Source organism: Salvia hispanica, chromosome 1 (genome assembly GCF_029641045.1).
Source record: "Salvia hispanica isolate PSC_SH4W2 chromosome 1, Shi_PSC_v1, whole genome shotgun sequence".
Lineage (NCBI taxonomy): Eukaryota > Viridiplantae > Streptophyta > Magnoliopsida > Lamiales > Lamiaceae > Salvia > Salvia hispanica.
This window is the reverse complement of record NC_142692.1, coordinates 62710932-62734703: the sequence shown is the minus strand read 5'-3', so window position 1 is coordinate 62734703 and position 23772 is coordinate 62710932. Positions and strand designations below refer to the sequence as shown.

Here is a 23772-nt window from a genome sequence, read left to right as displayed (position 1 = left end):
ATTGACTTGTAAATTAGTCTACATATCGTATAAGATTTATTTATGTACTATATAGAATGAAATTTCTTTTGTTAGCGTATTTAGGTATGTAGTAAATCTTAATTAATGGATTTAATGCTTTTCTGTATTACACTTTGCACTTGTTAAATGGTATCAAAGCCTTTGCTACGATACTCCTCTATTCAAACTACAACTTTATTTGAATCAATCCATGCGTCGCTTTCACTATAACTGTTGTTGCTATAAAATAATTGGCGGCTCGTACTCTAAAATTCAATTGGCTATCTTAGAAACTTTTAGCTATACTAAAAATATGTCTCTCTCTGCAAGTTGCACCTTCAATTTTAATGTAAGTTAAAGCTCAAATGTTATCGAATAAAGAGTAGTTTAATGTACTAAACATTAATATTAGCAATTTGAGTAAACACCGTCTCGTGAGAGAGAGCTACGTTGAAGTTAAAAGGAAAAATACAAGAGATTTAAATTTTGTAGAAAGCTCGACACTAACATACTAAAAGGATGAAAAATTCGTACATCTACACATTTACCTGCATTTTAGTACAATCAAACAACAATAAAATAAAAAAATATATAATTTTTTAGTACAAACCAGCCTGACCTAAAGTACGTACATTTTTTTGGTATTGTAGGTATATTCCATATGCTCTCTTGTCAATTCCACATTAATATGAATTGCAACATTTTGACGACTATTTCTTAGTTCCTCAACTCTTCAAGCTAGCAATCCTCTTTTAGGTTTAAGGTTCACATGTTGAATGATTTTGATTTTTTAGAATAGAAAAGTCATTTAATTACTATGATTATGATGCATGAAAGGTTGCAGTCGCCTAAAAAAGAAGTATACATACATTGATTTATTATGAAATAACTATTAATATAAGCTGGTTCGTAAGAAGGTTGCGGTGTCAAAAAAGAGAACCTTACAATTTATTACTTCTAATTAAGATCGTTTTGGAAGTGTTTATACTTTGATTAATTAATGATTGTAACTAAACAATGTTTAATACGTACTACCATAGTTACCCCAATAATACTTTTTGAAATTTGTTCGTTAGTAGATCCTATGAAACCAAACTCATATTACTCTAGTTTTGAAATTTAATTACCTATCCGTTTATTATCCAAGTTATTTCAATGTTTGTACGAGACTTATTTCTTTTGAGTCCGAAAATGGGAAAAAAAAAACACTGTGCAGTTAAAACCAGTTTATCAGTAATAAATGTGTGATATAATATACTCCCTTTGTTCCAAAGAACATGCACTCTTTCCTTTTTAGTACGTCGCATAAGAATATGCACTTTCGAATTGTGAAAACTCTTTTATCTATAATAAGGTGTGACTCATTCTCCACTAACAATACTTTATTTATCTTTTCTCTTTACCTCTCTTAGGGTGTCCATAATAGAAACCCCGTGGCACTGCCCAAGCCACAAAAGCTTGGCCAGGCCACAAAAATACTTGCCCACCCCATAAAAGTGGACAAACCCAAGCCAACAAATTAATTATTTTTAAAAAAAATATGTTAAAAAAATAATAAATAAATGCGAATAGGGTAGAGCCGCGGCTCTCGCCCAAGAGCCGCTCTCCCATGGGCGCCCCCCTCCGTGGCTCTAGCAATAGGGAGCCACGGCTCCCCTATTGTGGATGCTCTTACTTTATCAATATTGCATTAAAACTCATGTTGAACTCAAAGCGTATATTGTTTGAGTACGGATGGAGTAATGTTGTACTCCCTCCGTCCCAAGATAAGTGACTCACATTCCTTTTTGGGACGTCCCAAGATAAGTGACTCATTTCCTTTTTTGGCATTCTCTCTTTTACTTTTTCTCTCTACTTTATTTACTTTCCACTTTACTAATAAAACCCCACTTTCTTAAATCCCATACCGAAAAGTTTTAGGTCACTTATCTTAGGACGGAGAGAGTAAAATTTATAGCATCTTTTACTTAAATTCGAACATTTAGTAAATATTAATATATTATAATATTTATATTAATATAAAACTAATTGTTGAAATACTGTAATATTTTAATGCAGAGATCTAAGGGCATCCACTATAGGGGCGGCGCGCCGGCCGGTCCGGAGGCGGCTTAGCCGGGCGGTGTATAGGGGAGCACGCGTCCACCCCGGGGGCGGACGAAAATGTTGGGGCGGAAGGGCCATCGCCGCGTTTGCAGCGAGGACGGGCCGGATGAGAGAGAAGCGCGCCGGCCGCCGCGCCTATTTATTGCGCGGCGAAACCGCCGCGGCGGTCGCCGGCTTTTATTTATTTATTATTTTTTTTAAATTCGAATTTGTAATTAATTTTTTTGGTTTATTTACCCCACCAATTTATTTTTCACTCCACACCCATTTTCACTCCACCCCCAATTTCACAACCCTAGATTTTATACCAAATGCACGGGAGAGACGAAGATTCACCCGGCACGGAAGAATCGGGATACGGATACTATCCTTCTTCCCAGCCATCTCAACTGTGGGGATCGAGTCCCATCCCTCGGGGATCGAGTCCCAGTCCCCCTCCATTCCAGTCGTGGTCACCGACATCCCCACCGTGGCAACAAAGCCAATATCGGGGTCAATCTTCTCATCAGAGGAATTTGGGTCGTTCGACATTTGGAGATTATCGACCCACTATGGACTCGCCCAACCATCCGCGGCCGGATACCCCTTCTCACTCTTTCCAGCGCACCCAGACTCCTTTGTCTGATTTCGATAGGTTCACACTGGAGCAGATGATGGGGCTGATGAGTCCGGGCCTACCGGAGACCCCACCGACGAGATCTTCTGGCGACAGCGGTGGTGGGAGAGGCGGCGGCGACGACGGTGGTGGGAGAGGCGGCGGCAACGGTGGTGGTGGGAGGGGCGGCGGCAACGGCGGTGGGGGGAGGGCCGGCGGCGACGGCGGTGGGGGGAGAGGCGGCGGCGACGGCGGTGGGGGGCGGGCCGACGGCGACGGGGATGACAGCGGCAGCGGCGGTAGCGAGTCGGCGGTAACAAGTCGGGGCGGGCACTACACCAAAGACGAGTCGATTGTTGTGGCGAGGGCATGGGATGCCGTCACATCAGACCCCTGTGTTGGCACCGATCAGACCGAGATGGGCTTTTGGAAGCGCGTCTTGTTGACCTACAATGAGTTCAAGCCGAGAGGCGCCAAACCGCGTGACGCGGAACAGCTCCGGAAAAAGTTTGGGAGGATTCTGACACCCACCAGGAAGTTCGCGGGCATCTACGGCAACAACCTTCTCAACGTTGAGAGTGGCCGCAACGAAGCCGACGTGAAGGCTCTGTCTGTGTCCCAATACAACGCGCTATATAAGCCTAAGTTCACCCAGTGGGAGGAGTTTCTCGTTCTCGAGAACTGCCCGAAATTCAAGTCCATCTGTGCAGAGGAGACTGAAGGTCACGCGGCGAAGCGCAATAGACGCAACAGAGCCGGGAACTACAGCAGCAGCAGCGGCGGACACTCAATCGACCTCAACGACACCCAAACGGAGGAGCCCTCTGATACACACACTAGGCGTTCACATCCTCCGGGGCAGAAGGCCAGTATCCGCAGCGCCCGAATGTCTGCAGGTTCCTCCCGCTACTCGGCGCCCGGGTCTGGATCGCGCAGCGCGCAGGCGCCTTCTGGAGCTCAGTCCGTGGACCATGGGGCCCATGTGGTATTGAACAAGAACCTGAATGTGCAGTTGATGAAACAACTGCAAGATAACTGCCGTTTCTACGAGTCGGCCACCGACCCGATCACCAAGGCGATATACTATGAGCTCATGTGTAGGATCAGAGAGGATCTGGGGCTGACTGGTCCAGGGGCGACGCCGGGTGCGGCGGGGGCAGGGGCGGCGGGGGGAGTGGGCGACGAAGAAGAGGCAGAGGATTCCGACTCCGCCACCGAGTAGATGGTGGCGGTGTTTTTATTTGTTTTTAAATGTTTTTTTTATAAAATGTTTGTTGTGTAATTTTCTGGTATCCATTAATACAACGAATATTTGGTCTCATCGCACTTTTTAATTTTATTATTATCTCGTTCTCTAATTATTTATAGTCCGATAATTTTAATTGTAATTAAATTAAAATATACAACAAATAAAATAGAGTGAAATTTGTCCACCAAAAAGTGTCCACTATTGCTGTGAACACTTTTTTTTGTGGCTGTGGACAAATAAAATAGGACTATGAAAAAAAAAGTTGTCCACTAAAAAGTGTTCATAGTGGATGCTCTAATAAACAAATAGCAAGGAAGTAAGAAAATTCCACTTGAATTAAAGTAGTAAAAAGGTGTTTATCACATTAGTCCATATATATTGGACCGTACTATTTATTTTATATAGATTTTTGTGTACAGACAAATCCACTAATATTAAACATTGCCGGCCAATAAAAAAATTCTTTGTAGGTCCACTTTGTCCGTATAAAATTCTTGGACGATCAAATCGAATTCCACTTTGAACTTGAGGTCTTTTTCCATTACTTTGTAGGAATATGATATAGATAATTGGACCGCATTCATCTCCATCACTTTAATTGTTAGCTTCGATTCACTTTTATTTTAATTAATTTTGAAACTATATGTTGGAGGAACTTTATTTAGTCATTATGCAAAGAATATGTCAAATTATATTAATTGTTCTGACCTAATAAAATAATTGTGTAATCGAGATAAACATAAAATGTAAACAGATATAGATTTATGTGGTTCACTAACGTTATATTGGCTACATATCCACGGACAAGAAACGGAGAACATATTGTATTCAAAATGTTTCCGAATTATAGAATTATATATGTGCCCTACTTCTATATAAATAGACACACAAACAACGGCTACAAGACCTTATTTAACTAGTGGTAAACTATACAAATTTATTTAACTAGTGGTAAACTATACAAATTTATGGCATAACATTAAAATACTAAAGTCATGTGTTTAATTTCCAAAGCGAAGTCAAAGCAGAAAGATTGAAAAGTGAAACCCAGAAGTGGTTGGGAAAATCAGATAAAGATATTTTTAGGCTGACAAAGTCAAACATGAAAGGAAGATTGTGTGTAGAAAATTATGGAAACGTGCATGTACATGCATCAAATTTATAGATTTGTTTTCCTAAGTGATGAATGGCTGCGCTACGAATTATGTGTATCATGCTAATGTTAATGCAATTGAATTGAGTGGAATTTTATTTGTCAACATCACTCGTGGGGCTGTAATAGTTGGGTATAAATGTCGGCTGCCGTTTCATTAATCTTTTAATTTTCTTTGTCTAACAATATTGTTTGAAGTTTATGTTATGTCACATTTTGCATTAATTAGATACGTACACTACAGTCCGTCCATGATAAAATCATCACCCAATAATTAGTGATTAATTGATTTGTCATTAAATAGTTGGATCTCTAAAAATTAGTACTACTAAATTACTAATTAGTTTTCTCTGTTTATTTTAAAAACTTCATATTCCTGAATATATTTCCGTTTGTGAATACATATGTATGAATGCGTAATTTATATATGGTTGGAAAGTGGATGTCTTCATAGAAAATTTGTACTAAGATAGAGTGCCACTATATAATGTCGCCCTATCTATAATTATATTCATTGTGGCCAGAAAAAAGGTGTAGCTTTTTTATTGATGCCAACCAGTTGCACTGGGAACTCTCATTCTGTATTTTACATTATTTCTTTTAAATTGAGTGACTATAATTTCATATAACTACAAATTTAACAATGAAAACTCGCCTCAATTTTTTAAAAAGCCACTAGCTTTTCACTGACGTGATCAATGCTACAGTAAATGAGACCGCTGCTGTGGTGGAACGCACCGCAGGAGTGCTGTTATATACGAGTACACCTTAATACTCATCCGTCCATAAATAATACACCCTCCGTCCCATGTTACTCACACTTTTCATTTTTGATTGTAGATTTAGGATTGATTTTTTAGTGTAAATAAATTAGAATTTTAAGTGTAATGAGACATCACTTAATAAAGGAGCTCTTAACTTAAACTAATATATGAATTAAATACATTAGTTCTAACTTGAACTATAAATAATGTAAGTAGTTTATGATGAGCCGAAATAGAACAGTGCAAGTAATATGGGACGGAGGGAGTAGAAAACATTTGAAACGATACGAGTTTTATGCACAATTAGTAAAGTAAGGGAGACATATAAAAAAAGTGATTGGTGTATTATTAGTGGAAAATGACACTCAGCTCATTAGAGAGAAAAAAGTTTCATGAAGTGAAATTGGTTTATTTTTAACTAAGTACTATCTCAAGATGACAAATGTTGTCTATTTTTAGTTCATTTAAATTATAATACTAATATTTTTTTATAAAATATGAATGTGAATAACACGCAGCACCCCCTGCCGTGCATTTCACAACAGCTTGGGGATCCAAACCCGACCTCAAATTGTAAAAATTATTTAAGGTAAGATATCACAAGCAAAAGGTTCAATAATTCCAGATGTTTCTGAGTTCATATTTTGTTACTGTATGATTTTAGATTGGTTAGATCTTTGCCATTGTTTTGCATCATTCTGTTTGGTTAATGTTTTGCTATTTTCTATTTGGGTTTCTAATGTACAGTTCCAATAATTTGGGGTTGTTGCAGTTACTTAATTGATGATTACAATATCTATAATTAAATTAGATAAATGATTGTTGTACATATAAGTGGTTAACGATTTTAACTTAGTTTTGGATAGGGCTGGCAAAATATACCGAAATACCAAAATACCGCACTTACCGTACCAACAAAATACCGAAAATACCGAATTTTTCGGTACGGTATGATACCTTACCGATAGATTAAGGTACGACAAAGGTATGAATTTTGCATATACCGCGGTATACCGCATCATACCGCAATTACGGTAGTCGGTATATAACGTAATTTTGCGGTATATACCGTTAATAAATATATATATTTAATATATTTATTATTGATAAAATTATAATATTTATATTTTCAAAACTAAAGAATGATTAGAGGAGTAATGGGTAAAGGCGTAAAGCAGCAATCATTATTCATTAACCCTAATTCTAAATCTCAATTCTCTATTCCACCGCAGCAGCACTCCACCACCACCACTCCGCCGCACCACTCCACCACCACTCCACCACCGCCGTCCGCCGCAATAGATTCACATAATCTCTCTCTTTCTCGTATAATATTGGTAAGTATTATATATAATTGGTAGTGAATTTAATATTCATCCCTTTTGCCAATTTTGTATAATTCAATGGGTTGTTTGTTCGGATTTAGGAATGAATTAATTGGTGTGAAGTGGGTATGTGTTGTTGGTTGTTGCTGCTATAAACTTGTACAAAATTTCTCCTTTTGTACTTGATTTAATGATCTTCAGTTTTGTAGACAAAGTTTATTGAATGGAAGAGCAGAAACCTTTTTTTTGGTAGTTGATTTGCGGTATACCGCAACACGGTACAGTATACCGAAATGTCGATAAGGTAAAGGTTTTCAAAGATTGACATACCGAATTTCCGGTATACCGCAATGCGGCATACCGAAGAATTCGGTAAGGTATAGGTATGACATTTTTCCATAGCGCAATTTGCGGTACGGTATGTGGTATGACATTCTCGGTGCGGTATACCGTACCGTGCCAGCCCTAGTTTTGGATTTCGACTGAATTGATGATTATTTGTCCTGAACACGTTGTTAAAAATAATTTTTTGAAGTAAATATAACAGAGCCATTAAATTATTAGAAAATTTCGCATAAGATCCTAGGTACATATTATTAAGACGGCCCTTTCGAAATAAGTAAGAGTTACTTCAATTACATAAATAAGTTAAATACTTCAAAGGAAATTACAATCTTGCCCAAATGATGTCAGTAGGTGATTATTTACCCAAATATACTTGCATGATTACAGTTTAGGCCAAATGCAATGTAGTACTATATAGTAATTTGAGGACATCTCATCTCATGGAAGTTCTTCAATTTCATGAACATAATCATTATATACAGTAATAATTGTGACGTTGATACGATGGGATATCGTATCAGTTTGTGGTGACGAGAGATCACCGGATAAGGCGGGATTCCCCCGTCGAGCAGCCTAGGGTTTCGGCCAACTAGGGTTGGACGAGAAGAGAAAGTGCAGGAAAATAAAGATACGAAAAAATAGGTAAATTATGATGTATTGATTCTTGAGGTTTCAATGCACAGAATCCCTATTTATAATTCTAAGGACCCTAGGTTTGGTTCGACTCGATCATTCCGGGAAAGAACCAACAAGAAAACCCGAAACGGAGCTTATAATTTGCTCGACTCAAAAGTTCCAAAAATAGATAATCCAACAATAATAATAAAAATAATAAAAGGTAAAAAAGATATGCTAACTAGAAACAAAATCTTTGAACCAATCTGGTTTCTTCTGCTGCCTTGAAGATCTTCGCGGTTCCTCCCTTGCGATGACTTCCTCGTCGCTGCTGTCCTCTGGCGGCTCATCCGTCACCTCTGGTGTCCCTTCGGGTTGGTGCAACGTTGTATCCGTATCAATCCCTCCCCCGTTAAGAGCCTCCTTGTCCGCAAGGAGCGACGGAAAATGGTGCACAATAACATCCCGTGGCTCCCAAGTGGTCGCCGCCTCGTCCTCTCCAGCCCACCTAACCAACACCTGTTCTACCGGCTTACCATTCAATAGAGTCGTGCGATAGTCCAAAATGCGCAGCGGGTGCGCGACAGAACGGTCACCCACAAAATCCAGCGGCAGATCAACGCTCACCTCCGACGAATTACCTTCAACAAACGGACGAAGCAAACTGACATGAAACACATCATGAATCCGAGATCCCTGTGGTAGCTGCAGCCAATAAGCAACCTGACCAATCTTCTCCGTGATAGTGAAAGGTCCATAGAACCTGCGGGCAAGCTTCGCCGAAAGCGGCTTGGCCACCGAATGTTGTCTATATTGCTGCAATTTAAGAAGAACCTTATCACCCACCGCAAATTGGACGTCCCTCCGGTGTTTATTGGCATTAACACGCATCCGTTGCTGGGCACGCTCCAGATTCTTCCTCAGCTCCACCAACAACGCCGAACGTTGCGCAATCAACTCCGCCGCGGCCGGTTCGTCGCGGATTCGCCCAGCTGACAGCTGAACTGCCACCAACGCCGGAGGTTCGCGACCATAAAGGGCACGGAAGGGAGAAGTTCCAATACTCTCGTTGTGAAAGCAATTAAGGGCCAATTCTGCCCACAGGAGAAAGTTCGCCCATTTGGAAGGACAATCTGCAGTAAAAGCACGCAGATATTGCTCTAACCCCCGGTTTCGCACCTCCGTTTGGCCATCGGATTGCGGATGGTACGCGGTGGAAAAGTGCAGCTTAGTACCACTCAAACGCAACATGTCCTTCCACACATCCCCCCAAAAAATCGGATCACGATCAGAAACCAAGGTTATGGGAAAACCATGGTGTTTTACCACCGTGTCCACAAATAGGAGCGCGACTCGTAAGGCATCAAAACGGGCAGGTAGCACGGCAAAGTGCGCGTATTTAGATAGACGATCGACCACAACCATGATGGTCGTATATCCCTTCGAAAGGGGCAGGCCCACTATGAAATCCATAGAAACATCCTCCCAAACTTGTGTCGGAATGGGTAACGGTTGGAGGAGCCCCGCAGGCTTTTGCGTCGAATACTTTGTGGTCTGGCAAGTGAGACACGACGCCACAAAGGCCTTCACATCACGCCGCATGTTTGGCCAGTGGAAGAAGGTGTTCAAGCGACGAAGTGTTCGCTCGAACCCGGGATGACCCGCTTGCGGAGTACTATGATGTTCGTACAAGAGAGCCGCACGCAAGGGTGAGTCCTTAGCCACTACAATTCGACGTCCCCAATATATCAACCCATCAGCCACATAATACTTGGGATGCGCTGACCCTTCGTCAATTTTCCTCCTCAAATCGCGCAATTCTTGGACAGTAACAGATTTCTCCTTCAACAATTGCACAATGTCTGGCATTGGCTGGGCGAGAGCTGTCAATAAGGCTGCCTTCGCGGCGACTTCCTCATCCCTGCGTGATAACGCATCAACCACCCGATTGGCAGCGCCGAACTTATATTCAATTGTAAACTTGTAGCCCATCAACTTGCGGACATAGAGATATTGCTCCGGTGTCTGCACAACTTGCTGCAAGAGCTCCCGCAAGCTCTTCTGATCAGTCTGGATAACGAACTCACGGCCAAAAAGGTACTGCCTCCATTTCTGAACCGCCTCCACGATTGCATAAAGCTCTTTGTGATAAGTGGAGGCACTTCTGCGTCTCGGTCCCAACTTCTCACTGAAAAAGGCAAGAGGGTGCCTATTTTGCATGAGGACGGCCCCCACCCCAAAATCGGACGCATCCGTCTCCAAATAAAATGTCTGGGAAAAATCCGGGAGGTGAAGAACTTGAGCCGCAGTCATGGCCCGTTTCAACTCCTCAAAACTTTCTGTCGCAGCCACGGACCAAACAAACGAGTCGCGCCTTTGCAGGTCGGTAAGGGGAGCTGCAATAACCGCATAGTGAGCGATAAATCGCCGATAATTACCCGTGAGGCCCAGGAATCCACGGAGCTATTTCACGGTGACCGGTGTGGGCCAGGCAACCATGGCCTCTATCTTGGAGGGGTCGGCCCTGAGCTGGCCTTCGGTGATTAAGTCACCCAAATAGTCGATCGTCGTGCTGCAGAATGAACACTTAGATAATTTAACAAAGAAAACATGATCCTCCAAAATTGTTAAAACCTAGTCAAGATGTGGCCGTGTGACTCCAACGTGGGACTATAAACCAAGATATTGTCAAAAAAAACAATTACCGACTTCCTCAAAAGGGGTTGAAAAATACAGTTCATAGCCAACTGAAAAGTAGACGGGATTCCCCCGTCGAGCAGCCTAGGGTTTCGGCCAACTAGGGTTGGACGAGAAGAGAAAGTGCAGGAAAATAAAGATACGAAAAAATAGGTAAATTATGATGTATTGATTCTTGAGGTTTCAATGCACAGAATCCCTATTTATAATTCTAAGGACCCTAGGTTTGGTTCGACTCGATCATTCCGGGAAAGAACCAACAAAAAAACCCGAAACGGAGCTTATAATTTGCTCGACTCAAAAGTTCCAAAAATAGATAATCCAACAATAATAATAAAAATAATAAAAGGTAAAAAAGATACGCTAACTAGAAACAAAATCTTTGAACCAATCTGGTTTCTTCTGCTGCCTTGAAGATCTTCGCGGTTCCTCCCTTGCGATGACTTCCTCGTCGCTGCTGTCCTCTGGCGGCTCATCTGTCACCTCTGGTGTCCCTTCGGGTTGGTGCAACGTTGTATCCGTATCAGACGTTGATTATTCTAATATCACCATATTAATATTAACATAATTAAATAGTAAGAATCAAGCATCAAAGTCTTCAACACCTCATGTTAGAGCAAAAATTCTCTAGTCTAGGGCATACGAAATCCAAATTTCAGCTCTATTCTATTCGAATTATTTGTTTGAATACTTTCGTTTTGGGCTTTTTTCTATTATAATTAATTTAATATTTCAAGCCCAATATCACTCTTAGTGCATCACATATTCACATGAAATAAAATATTTAAATTAAATGGAAATAATCTTCTTTTATGTGACAATATTACAAAATGGAGTAATATTGTTTGCCAGAACTAACCATTCGAAATTAAATTAGTTTTATTCACTGGGTTTTTATAAATTGTCCATTTCAGTTCATTCATCCTATTGATATGTTTACCGGATATTTAAATAAGGAATTGAGCGCTTTTATGGTCATAATGGGCCAGATCCGGATAAACTTTATGGAGTATTAAAATGGATAAATTGATTTTCAAGCATGCCATGTTTGTTTTGTTTAAATGCATGGTATTTAAGTTAAATGAGATTTCAATATAGATTTCCTTCCAAAAAAGTACTCCTTGCGTCCCTTTGTAGTTTGTAGCTTGACTCACAAATCTTCCAGGGGCTATGGGTTGTTATATGATAATTGAGTCATTTTCTTTTTAGCAAAAACCATCATTTTCATTTTAGTAAAAAAACAATTCATTTTCTTTCTCTTACTTTATTCCTTCTCACCTCTTTATTTTATTCTATTTCATATTTTATTTTCTCTTCATTTAAATCGTTGAACATAATTCTTTTTTAAATTTTGTATTTAAAAAAAAATACCTTTACTCCAAAGGAATGGATGGAGTATGTACCCAAAATTCTAATATTCAAAATTAAGTAATTTGGGCTTCAAATCGAGTGAATGGACGCAGTAATTTGGGCTTCAAATTGAGTGAATGGACGTTTTAGTATATGGTTATGAATTTGTAATTATTTAGTAAGACGATGCTTTTTAAGCAAAATTAGTAACGATCTAAATAGATTCTAGATTACTACTGAAAATGTCATCAGGTTCTATCTTTATTTAATTATATATAAAAAAATTCAATATTGTTCAAAATAATTAAGTTCAAACAAATCGTATCATATCTTCTTTAATTGTATCGATGAAAAATTACTCAATGTGCACATATCTTTTCAAATATAAAGTTATTGACTTATGAACTCGATCAGGTAAAATAGCCTCTTATTAATGCGACTCCTTACTGATACTTAAGCGTTATCATCGTTGCAGATAAAAAATAGATAAAAGTAAAATTACTATAAATCACGGATATTTTTTCAAGATTATTTCGCTTTCTGATTTTGAAATAGATGAATAATTGGTGAACCTCATTATTTTAATTTTAAAACTAAAGACTTGGATGAAAATCGGAAGGAACATGATAAGTAAATAATTGAAGTTTGTACCTTATCTTATTTCAACTAATCTTATTCCGAAATCATGATTCATGAGAGATGAGGCTGTCAATTTTGAAGCCGCTTTATAGAACTGAATAGACTCGCCAGCGCCCTTATAGTCGGTGCCCGGTGGGGTTCACTTGACTCACCTACCATATGATATGATATAGGGAATGTAATAACTACTTTTTTTTTATCCAACATGAGTTTTAAAAATTTTTGTGACTTTATAAAGAAAAAATAAATGGAGAAAATGAATGGAATGTGAGACTTATTTTTAATATTAATTTTTTTTTAGTAATAGATTAAGAGTGTAAAATTTAGTGAAATATGTGATTTGTATACTAAAAAATAGATAAAGTAAATAGTTTTATAAACAGTCAGACAATCCAAAAAACAAAATAGGACCAGTATTTAAATGGTGAACAGAGAAAATATCTATGGCTATGGTGTAGTATGACCGAATCAAGCATTATCATCATCAAGCTTGATATGTTTATTGTAATTCAAATTTTAAAAGTTTCTAAAACTTGGGAAATTTATGCGAGCTTTATTTTATAGAAATTTAATCTCTCAACTTTTATGGTTTGAGTTGCTTCAATACTCGTATTGGCGTCAGCAGTGACAGGATGAGATAGTACATTGCAACAAAGAGAGAAATACAGATATAAATTTTACAAATCATAAATGAAATAATAGCTTCGATTATTCACGACATAGAAAACACAAGTTATTTTGGAAATAATCTAGTTTTTTGGTAGTCCCTAATCCTATCATTGCATTTTCGCCAAATCATGTGCTATAGCCCAGCGATACACATGATAAATCATAGAACAGCTCTACTTTTGACGTATAAAATAATACTACTACCACCATTTTTTTCTGCAATAAATGTACATTAATAATATATACACTTTTTAGGTAGTACATTAATAATAATAATTAACAAATTAGAAAAGATATGTGATTTTTGGCCTCAACACTCCAATTCTCAACATTAACATCTATCCTTTTCAATTCCAAAAACCATGTGATGTCGTTCGAATTGAATATCGATTTAATGCCATTTTTTTCGCGTTTTACCAACTATGAACAGAAACTTTGAATTGGTACAATTATAGTAATTTTTTAGTGAAGAAAATATACTCCCTTCATCTACGAAAATAGACTAATTTAAAATGAGACTAATTTAGAATGAGACGTATTTTAATATATAAATAATAATGTAAAAAAATAAAAAAAAAATAGTAAAAGTAGTGTTAGTTAATTGTATAGTCCATATTATTAATCATTTAAAATTTTATATATTTAAAATTGGTACAATTTGGAGAAAAACTCAAAATATAAAATCAGCATTTTTTTTTGATATGTTGAGTATAAAAATTCATGGCAATTGCACGCTCCACGAAATCATTAGTATCAAATAAAATTTCTGCATAAAACCAGTCTAAGTTAGATTAAATATTGTAAAAAAAAGAAAAAAAAAGAAATACGAAGTAATTAGACAGAGTCCTAACCTAAGCGTAATCGGAGATTCGTACACATCGCAAAAGATATAAATGTACGCATCCCTTCACTTTTTCAAAATCACAAACCCTCCTCTCAATTCGAATCGATTCATTCATCTCAAACTATCTTCCTCTCAATTTCGCTTTTGATTTGTGGCTTTTCCACTCTCAACCCCCCTTTCCAGTTGTGCTTCTCTATCGTGATACTCTCAAACGATTCAGAATTTCCCTTTGTGAATGGTGGAAATCTCGAGCGCACAATTGATGGTCATCCCTTCTTCTTCTTCTCAAAGAAGAGGGGTTTCTCTTTCCACCGCTAACTCCTTCTGCTTCGGCTCCTGCATGGAAGGCTGGTACTACCGCTGCCAAGGCCTTGACCCGTGAACCCCCAATTTCTATTTTTTTTCCCTGCGAAGAACCCTAATTTTTTCCCTCTTTCATTTAATTCTTTAGTTTTCTTTCTCCTTTCGTTAATTCTCAAATACACTAAGAAAATCGAAGGAAAAAAAAACACGATGTTGCTTTACAAGCAGAAGAAGAGTCAGGCGGCGAAGGTGAACCGGTTTTTGATCAGCGTTACGTTTCTGGGTAGCGCCGGTCCGATCCGGTTCGTGGTCAATGAGGAGGAGCTCGTTGCGGCTGTGATTGATACCGCGCTGAAATCGTATGCGCGTGAGGGCAGGCTTCCGATTCTTGGATCCGATCTCAATAATTTCATACTCTATTGCCCGATTTCTGGAACTGAAGGTAATCTATTCATCTTTTGATTTATGTGTTTTGCAGTGGTAGTTATCTTAAATCCTTTGATTTTGTATGATCCATCATGATAGATCAATGCATTTACCACTTGTTTTTGCTGCATAATCAAGTTTAGCCTTAGTTGATTTGCAGTTTAGTTAAAATTGGCTGTTTTTGAGGTCTAATTGAATCTTAATTGGGGGTTTAATAAACCCTATTTCTGTGATAATATTGCATCACAAGTTTTTGATTTTGCTCAATTAAATGCTATTTTTGTTTAAATTGTAGGGAGCATGAGCTCAATTATCTTGAAAAGGTTTGATAATTTTGGTTAGTTGTAGTGTTTACTGATCTCTGTGGTGTGCTGCAGCTCTGAGTCCATGGGAGACTATTGGATCAGTGGGTGTTCGGAATTTTGTGCTGTGCAAGAAGCCGGAAACAGAAAAGGCCGATGACAGCGAGAAGCTGCCTCCGATAGCTCGCAAGGGATCGGGCAGCTGGAAATCATGGTTCAACAAATCACTCAATCCCAAGATATGTTCTCATTAGACAAGTCATATTTACCTCTTTGGAGTTGGAGCTGCTGTTTGGGGTCTTTGCACTTTTGAATGATTTGGTTATCTGCATTTTGCTGGTTAATGTTTTTCCTTTTTGTTTGTGTTTGGGGTTGGAATAATTGAACCTTTGTGGTTCTGCACCCCTAATAAAACAGAGTTGCTTGATTTTGTTTCAGTCAATTCTTGGTTTGAAATTGTTTTTGTTTCCTACAGCAATTGTACTCATCAACTTGTATTATGGGTGATTTTTCATTAATTAAACTACCACCATTTTTATATAGGTTCACTTTCTTCATATTCAAATCGGTTGTGCTTTCCGCAGTTTATTGTTTTTTTATTAAATCTTTTGGTTGCTGGGCGTTGAAGATCGGGCAAATTCATATCAAACAATGTTAAATTATTGATGTTGATTGATTCTATATCCTTATATTGCTGAAGGTAGGTCCCTAGTGTGTTGTGAATCTTAAATAGTGTTGTTGATTAATGGTGTATGATTTAATCTGACAACTCTTAAATAGTACTCCATCCGTTATAATTAAGTTGGGTCGTACTATTATTTTTCAGGATTTCCTAACTTGATTTCCTAACTAAGTTGAATTATTTCCTTTTTTTTATAAAAAATAAAACATCTAATCAATCTTACTTTATTCCTATATCTATTTACTCTCTTTATTTTTTTTTGTTTTATTTTTCTTTCTGCTTTCAACACAATTTTTTAATCTACATTTCAATAAGTTTTGATTCAGCACTTTATTCCTATATCTATTTACTCTCTTATTTTTTTTGTTTTATTTTTCTTTCTGCTTTCAATACAATTTTTTAATCTATGTTCCCATAAGTTTTGATTCAGCATAGTTGAGATGAGGGTATTATTGTAAGTTGGGTGTGACGGCACTTATTTATCATCTGATTAGATTTATATTTAAATTTCAACTATCTTAAACCATAATTGTCTTTATTGGTTATTACATCTAATTATGATGCTCCTGAATAATAAAAGCAAATATTTTATTCTGGCCTTGATGAGCACCTAAAATGATGTTGTACGAGCTCGAGTATAATTTAGGTCTAATGTTGTATGAGCATGTGTATATTATAGGTCTGATGTTGGCCCGCAGAGTTTAATACGAATTGATAAAATATGCTAGAGAAAAAGAATAGTAGTAGTTAAATGTGTTAGAAGAGCACGAGGTACATATCATTAGTAGTATAAGGTGATTTAATAAAAAACAAAAGTAAACTAGTTCTGGTAGGTAGATCAAAATGAGACTAAAACATAGGCTGGGAAAATATTGAGAATGAGTTAAGAGGCCAAATGATAAGTATTTGCTTTGGAGTACATTTAACAATAACTATATAAAGTTATAAAATAAGTTTATATTTTAAAGTTAGGTTGTCTCCTATGGCGCCCTTCCCGTTCGCCCGTCGGGGACGGGCGACCCGACGGGCGCCATAGTGTGCGGGAAGGGCGCCCACGCCCGTCCCGACTGCCCCTGCGAAGAGCTCGCCCCTCCCGTCGACGGGCGAGTGGGACGGGCGCCACTGTGGCGAAGGTCGCCCGTCCCAACTCGGACGTCCAACATTTTTTTTTTTTTTTTTAATTAATAAATAATAAACTCTATAAATAGGGCTCCCCCAAATTCATTTCATTCACCCCACTTGTGTTAACAAGTTTCTCTCTCTCTACACATTTCATTTCTACTACAATGGAGTACAACAGAAACTCCCCCACCACGAGCGGAGGGAACACACCCTCGATTCCCATCGGCGCGGAGGGAAATGTTGCGGGGATGAATCCCCAGATGGCGGGGATGGGCGGTATGCCGACGATGACTCCCCAAATGTTCTACAATATGTACACTTGGATGAGTCAAATGGGTCAGATGATGCCGGGGGCAGCGGGTATGCCGGCAAATATGTCGGGGATGGGTGGGATTGTGGGGATGGGCGGTATGCCGCCAAATATGGCGGGGATGGGTGTGACTATGCCAGGGGCAGCGGGGATGGGCGGTATGCCGCCAAATATGGCGGGGGTGGGAGGGATGGTGCCCGGGGCAGTGGGGATGAGCGGTACGCCGCCAAATATGTCGGTGAGTGGGTCGATGCAGCACAGGAGCCCGAGGACGCCTGGGGAATCTGTCTATCGGCCATATATAGATTTGTTGGCCGATGACTCCCCTTCTTCTATTCCGGAGACTCAGTACGCCGGCATCGAGACTTTCTCTTTTGAGGATCTGGGGCTATCGCCGATCCGTGAGACTCCCCAGGAGGAGGCGGGGCCTGTAAGGGGCCGGAGAAAAAGCAAGGCCACGGCCAGGAGCGCGGGTAGGGGCAAGGGCAAAGTCCCGAGCTCTTCCTCACACACGGGGATGGGAGGGGAGGAGGGTGTGGATGAGACTGAGCGGAGGACGATCTGGACCGTGTGGGAAAATGCCGCGCTTGCGAAGGCATGGGTCGGTGTTGTAGAGGATCCCTACACCGGAGCGAGCCAGTATGTTGACCGAATGTGGCATCGTATCAGTGCCGCCTACTGCGCCAACAAACCGCCTGGGGCGAAGCCTCGCATCCCCGAGATATGCCGGAAACAGTGGCTCCGGTTGAGGCCTAAGCTCAGTCGTTTTGCCTCAATCTACCAAAACAACATGCGCATGGTAAGTAGTGGCATGTCTGAGGATGATGTGCGGAGACAATCCTTAGCCCAGTACCCCAGCAAAGACTTGGGGATCAAAGAGTTTGACCAGTGGGAGGCATTTCTCGCGATCAAGGACTCGCAAAAGTTTGCGGTTGGCGTCGAATCGGGCTGGAAGCGGACGAAGATCAACTCTTCCGGTGAGTACAGCAGCAGTGCAGGTTCGCACGAGCTCCCCGAAGCCGATGAAGTGGCCCCGCTACCACGAACAGACACTCGCCGTCGTCGTCGCCCGATGGGGCATCAGGCTGCGCAGCGGATGGCGAGGGGAAGCGGCAGCGGCAGCGGGTCCTACGAGGTCGAATCGGAGGTCCCCGCCAGAGAAGATGACGACAGCCTCGCCCGCGCGCAGCAAACGAAGACCCTGATGCAGATCACTTTGAAGTGGTATAACACGCACGATCCAGTCTTGAGAAGGCTGTGCAAGGAGATGGTCGACCGATGTCGGCGCGATTTAGGGATGCCGCCCATTGATGATGATGGTGTCGAGATCGGGGGCGGGGACGTCGGAGGTGGCAGCGGCACGGGCGACGGGGACGAGGACGAGGAGGAGGAGTGAAAGCCGAGAGGATTATGTAATTTTATTTACTATGTTTTTTTTTAAATTATGTAAATTTTTTTAAATTATGTAATTTAATGTAATTTTCGTATTTCCCGTTCGTATTCGTGTCGAATTTTATTTCCGTGAATTTACATTTTATTTTCGTGAATTTAAATTTTAATTGTGAATTAATTTAATTGTGGGAAGGGCGAGTGGGAGGGGCGAGTGGGAAGGGCTAGTGCAGTGGGAAGGGCTAGTGATGTGGCAGTGGAATGGGAGGGGCTAATGCTGACGTGGCATGGGAAGGGCGCGTGGGAGGGGCGAATGGGAGGGGCGCCGCCGGAGACAACCTTAGCTCGCTTATTGAACTTATTCACAAACGAAGAAGTTGAATAGTAATCCCACTCAATTTTGATAAGTTCAGTAAATGTAATTAATGAGCCTGGCTAAATAAGCTCAAAGTAGTGTCTGGTAAGAGGTCACCATGACTTCTTCTCAATATACATGAATTATGACAGATGAACTTTCACATCTACGAACATGTTTTAAGAGTTTAAATGTCAGTGTTAGGATAACTTCAGCTTACAAACTATAGAGATAATTTTTATTTTGATTTAGAGAGACAAATATTATGAGAAATGAATTCGAGAGACAAATATTATGAGAAATGAATTCGAAACGTGTATGCTAGAAATAAACTAATCTTAATATTTAGAAATTGTTTGATATCATATCAGGAAGAGATCATATAGGATGAGTAATTATTTTCTTGAATAGCTTATAAGCCATAAAGACTCATTTTCACGGCTAATAAGTGTTGAAGGCCCTTCGTATTCGAAATAATATAGAAACATTTGCAACCGCATGAATTTTAAGGCAAATTGGTAAAGTAAGAGAAAAGAATTGATAAAGCAAAAGAGAGGAAGAAAAAAATGGGCAAAGTAAGAGAGATGAAGAAAAAAAGTACTTCCTCCGTCCACAAAAAATAAAGCAATTGGTACATGACACGGGTTTTAACGTAGAATTGATAAAGTAAGAATGAAGGGGAAAAAGTAAGAGAGAATGAGAAAAAGTAAGTGAAAAGTAGTGTTAGTGGAATGATGTGTAGGATTATTATTTGTTGAAAACTTTCCATAAATAAATGTGCTCTATTTTTTTGTGGACGGAGGGAGTAATTGAAGTAGTGTTAGTGGATTGCGGGGTCTATATCCTAAAATAGAAAGTTTGGAAAGTTTCTATTTTTAATGAACGGACCAAAATTTAATAGTTTCTATTTTTATGAGAAGGAGATAGTACTACTCTCTCCGTTCCATAAAAGATATCACACTTGTGACGACACGAGATTTTAGGAGGTTTTGTTTTGCGTGTTAAATAGTGAGAAAATATAATTTTTATATTTATGCGAGAGAAAACTTATTCTAATAATGAAAATATGACATCTTTTGTGGTACAAACTAAAAAGTAAAGTGTGACATCTGATATGGAACGGGGGGAGTACTTTTATAAACATATAAACATTAAACTCAACCAAGTGACCCATAAAAACAAGTGACCCATAAACAGCCCCTAGTCGTGGTTGAACTCTGCATATGCAATTCTTGTGTGTATAATTGATTTGTCGCCGATCGAGAATGTTGTCATGTAGTACTAGTTGTTTACTGTTAATTGGAACTTTTATATTAGTTTTTTCTTCATTTATCTAATCATTTCATGTGAATCATAAAGAGGAAATTGACCCCAAAAATGATTATTGAATTACTCACTGATTTATTTAAATGTGAACTCTCGTACGGCGAATCCACAAGATGCAAAACTCACGTGTTGGATGTAACGTTGACTTGTTATTTATTGATTTAAGTATTTATCTTGAGATGAACAAAATGATGTAAAAGCGCACTTTCACTTTTCATTGGCTAAAAATGATGGATTTCACTAATAAATAGGCATGTTAATGTTGACAACTAACTAAAACGCGGCAAAATGTTGACCACTAATCAGATTAGAGGTTAAGATTGTATCTTGGAATTTGGCGTGAAATTCATCTATTTTTATTTAACAAATATTTTCTCATGGCCTTATTATATAGACTCAAAGTACTATTTCTAACCATGGTTGATGGGCCCAACTACAAACTCTTTCAAGTTACAAGTCTAAATAAAAAATCGAGCATCAAAAAAATCCACATTTTAAATTCAAATAATTTAATTTAATTCAATTGAGCACCTCCACCTCACCTTTTAAAATGAAAGAAATTATGAAAAGGGTGCTATCCCATACAATGATTGGACAATGTATGTTGTCAATTTATAATTTTAGATGTAGTTTGCATGTGGTTCATTTTATTTGCGCAGTAGGAGTAACATGCTATTCCCTGCAGCCGCACATGGAGATTACAAATTATGATATGTCGTCTTCCCTATTTCAATTCATCAATAAATATCTATCACAAATAAAATGTGTTTGTCGGTCTACGATAACCCATTTATCGAATATTTGCCCTCTTTCGTATATAAAATAAAGGGAAATTGGTCTTTAAAATTATGAACTTTACCTAAAATTTGGTATTTCCCATAAATTTTGAAATTGGTATATAATATCACGAACTTTGCATTTTGTTTGGTATTTCCCAAACTCACTCAAATAAGTTATTTTCATCAAAATCTTATTTAAAGTAGGCAACCGTGATATGTTTTATAATATTTTGAACCACTTTTTAAGTTCATAACATGTAGAATAAAAAGTTACGTTGAAAATCACGTTGATTTAATTGTGTGAAGTATGATGAAAAAGCCTCGTAAGTTAGTCAAATATAGTAATAGACATGCCATGGGAAATACCAAATAAAATGCAAAGTTCGTGATATTATATACCATTTTCAAAGTTCATGGGAAATACCAAATTTTAGGCAAAGTTCATGATTTTAGAGACCAATTTCCCTAAAATAAAGAGTATTTTTCCTTAAAATGTAGTAAATATTTACTACAATGTATTCATAATTCATTACTACCCTTGTGTGTGGTGTATGTTTAACAAATATCTGCAGTTTCTTTCTCTCTAGTATCTTTACATAGAAGTTGTAAACCACTTAGCATTTATTAAAAAAATACAGTACTACTCCAGTTCACAAAAAAATAATTCTGTTTTTAGTTTTAATTTTTAATTCTACGTTGTCCACTAAAATTAGTCTCTATATATTTTTAATAAGTTTGTTTCTATATGGTGTTTCATATAATCATATTTTCTCATTTATCATTTTTTTTACTTGTAGCATTAAAATACGTGACATGTTTCATAGTAATTCATTTGTTTATGTGTTATTGTACTCTTTTCCTGCGTTGATCTACTTAGTACTATGTGATATAGTTGAATAAAATTTATTTTGTTTTTCTTTCAATATTGGTCCTCGTGAAACACATATAGGGCCCTTAGTCGAACACTTAGCTTTTGTCATGGTTAATCAATTTTCCAGTTTCAATCAGGTCCAATACGAATTAATGGGCCTTGAGCTGAACTTAAATTCCAGAAAGTTGTCACAATTGAGTTGGTTTGTTGTGAGTAGGTAATAGGAGTACTAATATGTGATCAAAACTACAAAATCGAATTATTCTAATTTTCTTGTTATTGGTATCAATTTTCGTGAATTATTCTAATTTTCTTGTTACTGGTATCAATTTCGTGATTTAGAACTTTATTAATTTAGTAAGAGAATAAATTTAATACAAATATATCTTCCAAATTAGGTGTTTTGGGCACAAACCAGACAAGTCAGATTCTTTAGAGTTGCATAGCAGGTGAGAGTTCGCATTATCTAACAGAATAATCAGTATAAATTATAATCTGATAAGCTATGAAAGAAGAATTTTCAAAATGAATATTTAGTCCAGACTCATCTAAGGTAGGAACGTCTTTCTCGAGAGTGTTGGAGAAAATTCTAACCGAGTACAAATAGCCCTTTCTGTATTCTTGAGAGGATAAATGATAGTGCATATAAGGTCGATTTTCTAGGTCAGTACAATGTGTCGGTTACGTTTGATGTTTTTATTTACATCCGTCGAAGGTAATGGTGAAGGTGAGGCAAGCGAAACAAACTAAATGTCGAGTCTTTTTATGGAGTATGATACAACTACAACATACCTGTAGTCGATTTTTTTTTTCTTCATATTTTCTCTTTAATTCTTTTATGTTCCTTGTATCTCTAGACCACTCGTAAATAGTGTATTTCATTGTTTTTGGGTCGGTTCAATATTATTAGTTATATATTAATTTGAATTCAAGAAAAATTAAGATTTATACATTTCCTACATTCTAGACCACTTGAAATGTGCACCCCTAATGTTTAGTATGGTCAAGTTTGTCCTAAATTGTTACTGTGTACTCGCATGGAAAACTAAGTGCGTGTAAAGTGTGTCACTCTGTGCAATTATTGTCCTAGCGTAGTTTTGGTGGTCTTGGCATTGATGATGGATGGATTTGAAAAGCTAACTTTTGTGAATAACAGATATTACATGGTTTGGACTTTGGATTCCATCCAAAAGAATAAAACACTTTTTAATGTGTGGATGTAAATTGAATATGTATTCTGCCAAACCAGGTGCTAAGTATTTATTATAAAAATCCTAAATACAACATCAGAAAATTGCCTAACCTATCAAATGATATAATTATTTATTAGCACTTGCCCAATTTGTTGTAGTAATTATCAAGGCCTAGTGAGATTTGTTCAACACGCAGACCAATTAAACAGAATTACTTTAATAGAATAATTAAATAGAATTAAACAATAATCAAGACTTGTCTATGAAAGTCAATCTCATAGATTTAGCAATTACTAGTACAAAACATATAATTGAACACAATAATACACATGATGTACATATATATTCTGGTAGGAGAGCATC

The 23772-nt window shown here is 38.1% G+C and overlaps 1 protein-coding gene across 1 annotated transcript; it reads left to right on the top strand.

The window, feature by feature from the left end:
• The first annotated feature begins 14428 nt into the window (after positions 1-14428).
• Positions 14429-15924, top strand: LOC125185306 (uncharacterized). The gene is made up of 2 exons (XM_048081825.2): positions 14429-15096; positions 15458-15924. Exons 1-2 carry the CDS (start codon positions 14865-14867, stop codon positions 15634-15636), a joined length of 411 nt encoding a protein of 136 aa, XP_047937782.1. The 5' UTR covers positions 14429-14864; the 3' UTR covers positions 15637-15924.
• Positions 15925-23772: the final 7848 nt, after the last annotated feature.

Coding starts and splice junctions, on each gene's coding strand:
- LOC125185306 (XM_048081825.2), top strand. CDS start 14,865: ATGTTGCTTTACAAGCAGAAGAAGAGTCAGGCGGCGAAGGTGAACCGG. Junction 15,097..15,457: donor CCCGATTTCTGGAACTGAAG/GTAATCTATTCA, acceptor GGTGTGCTGCAG/CTCTGAGTCCATGGGAGACT.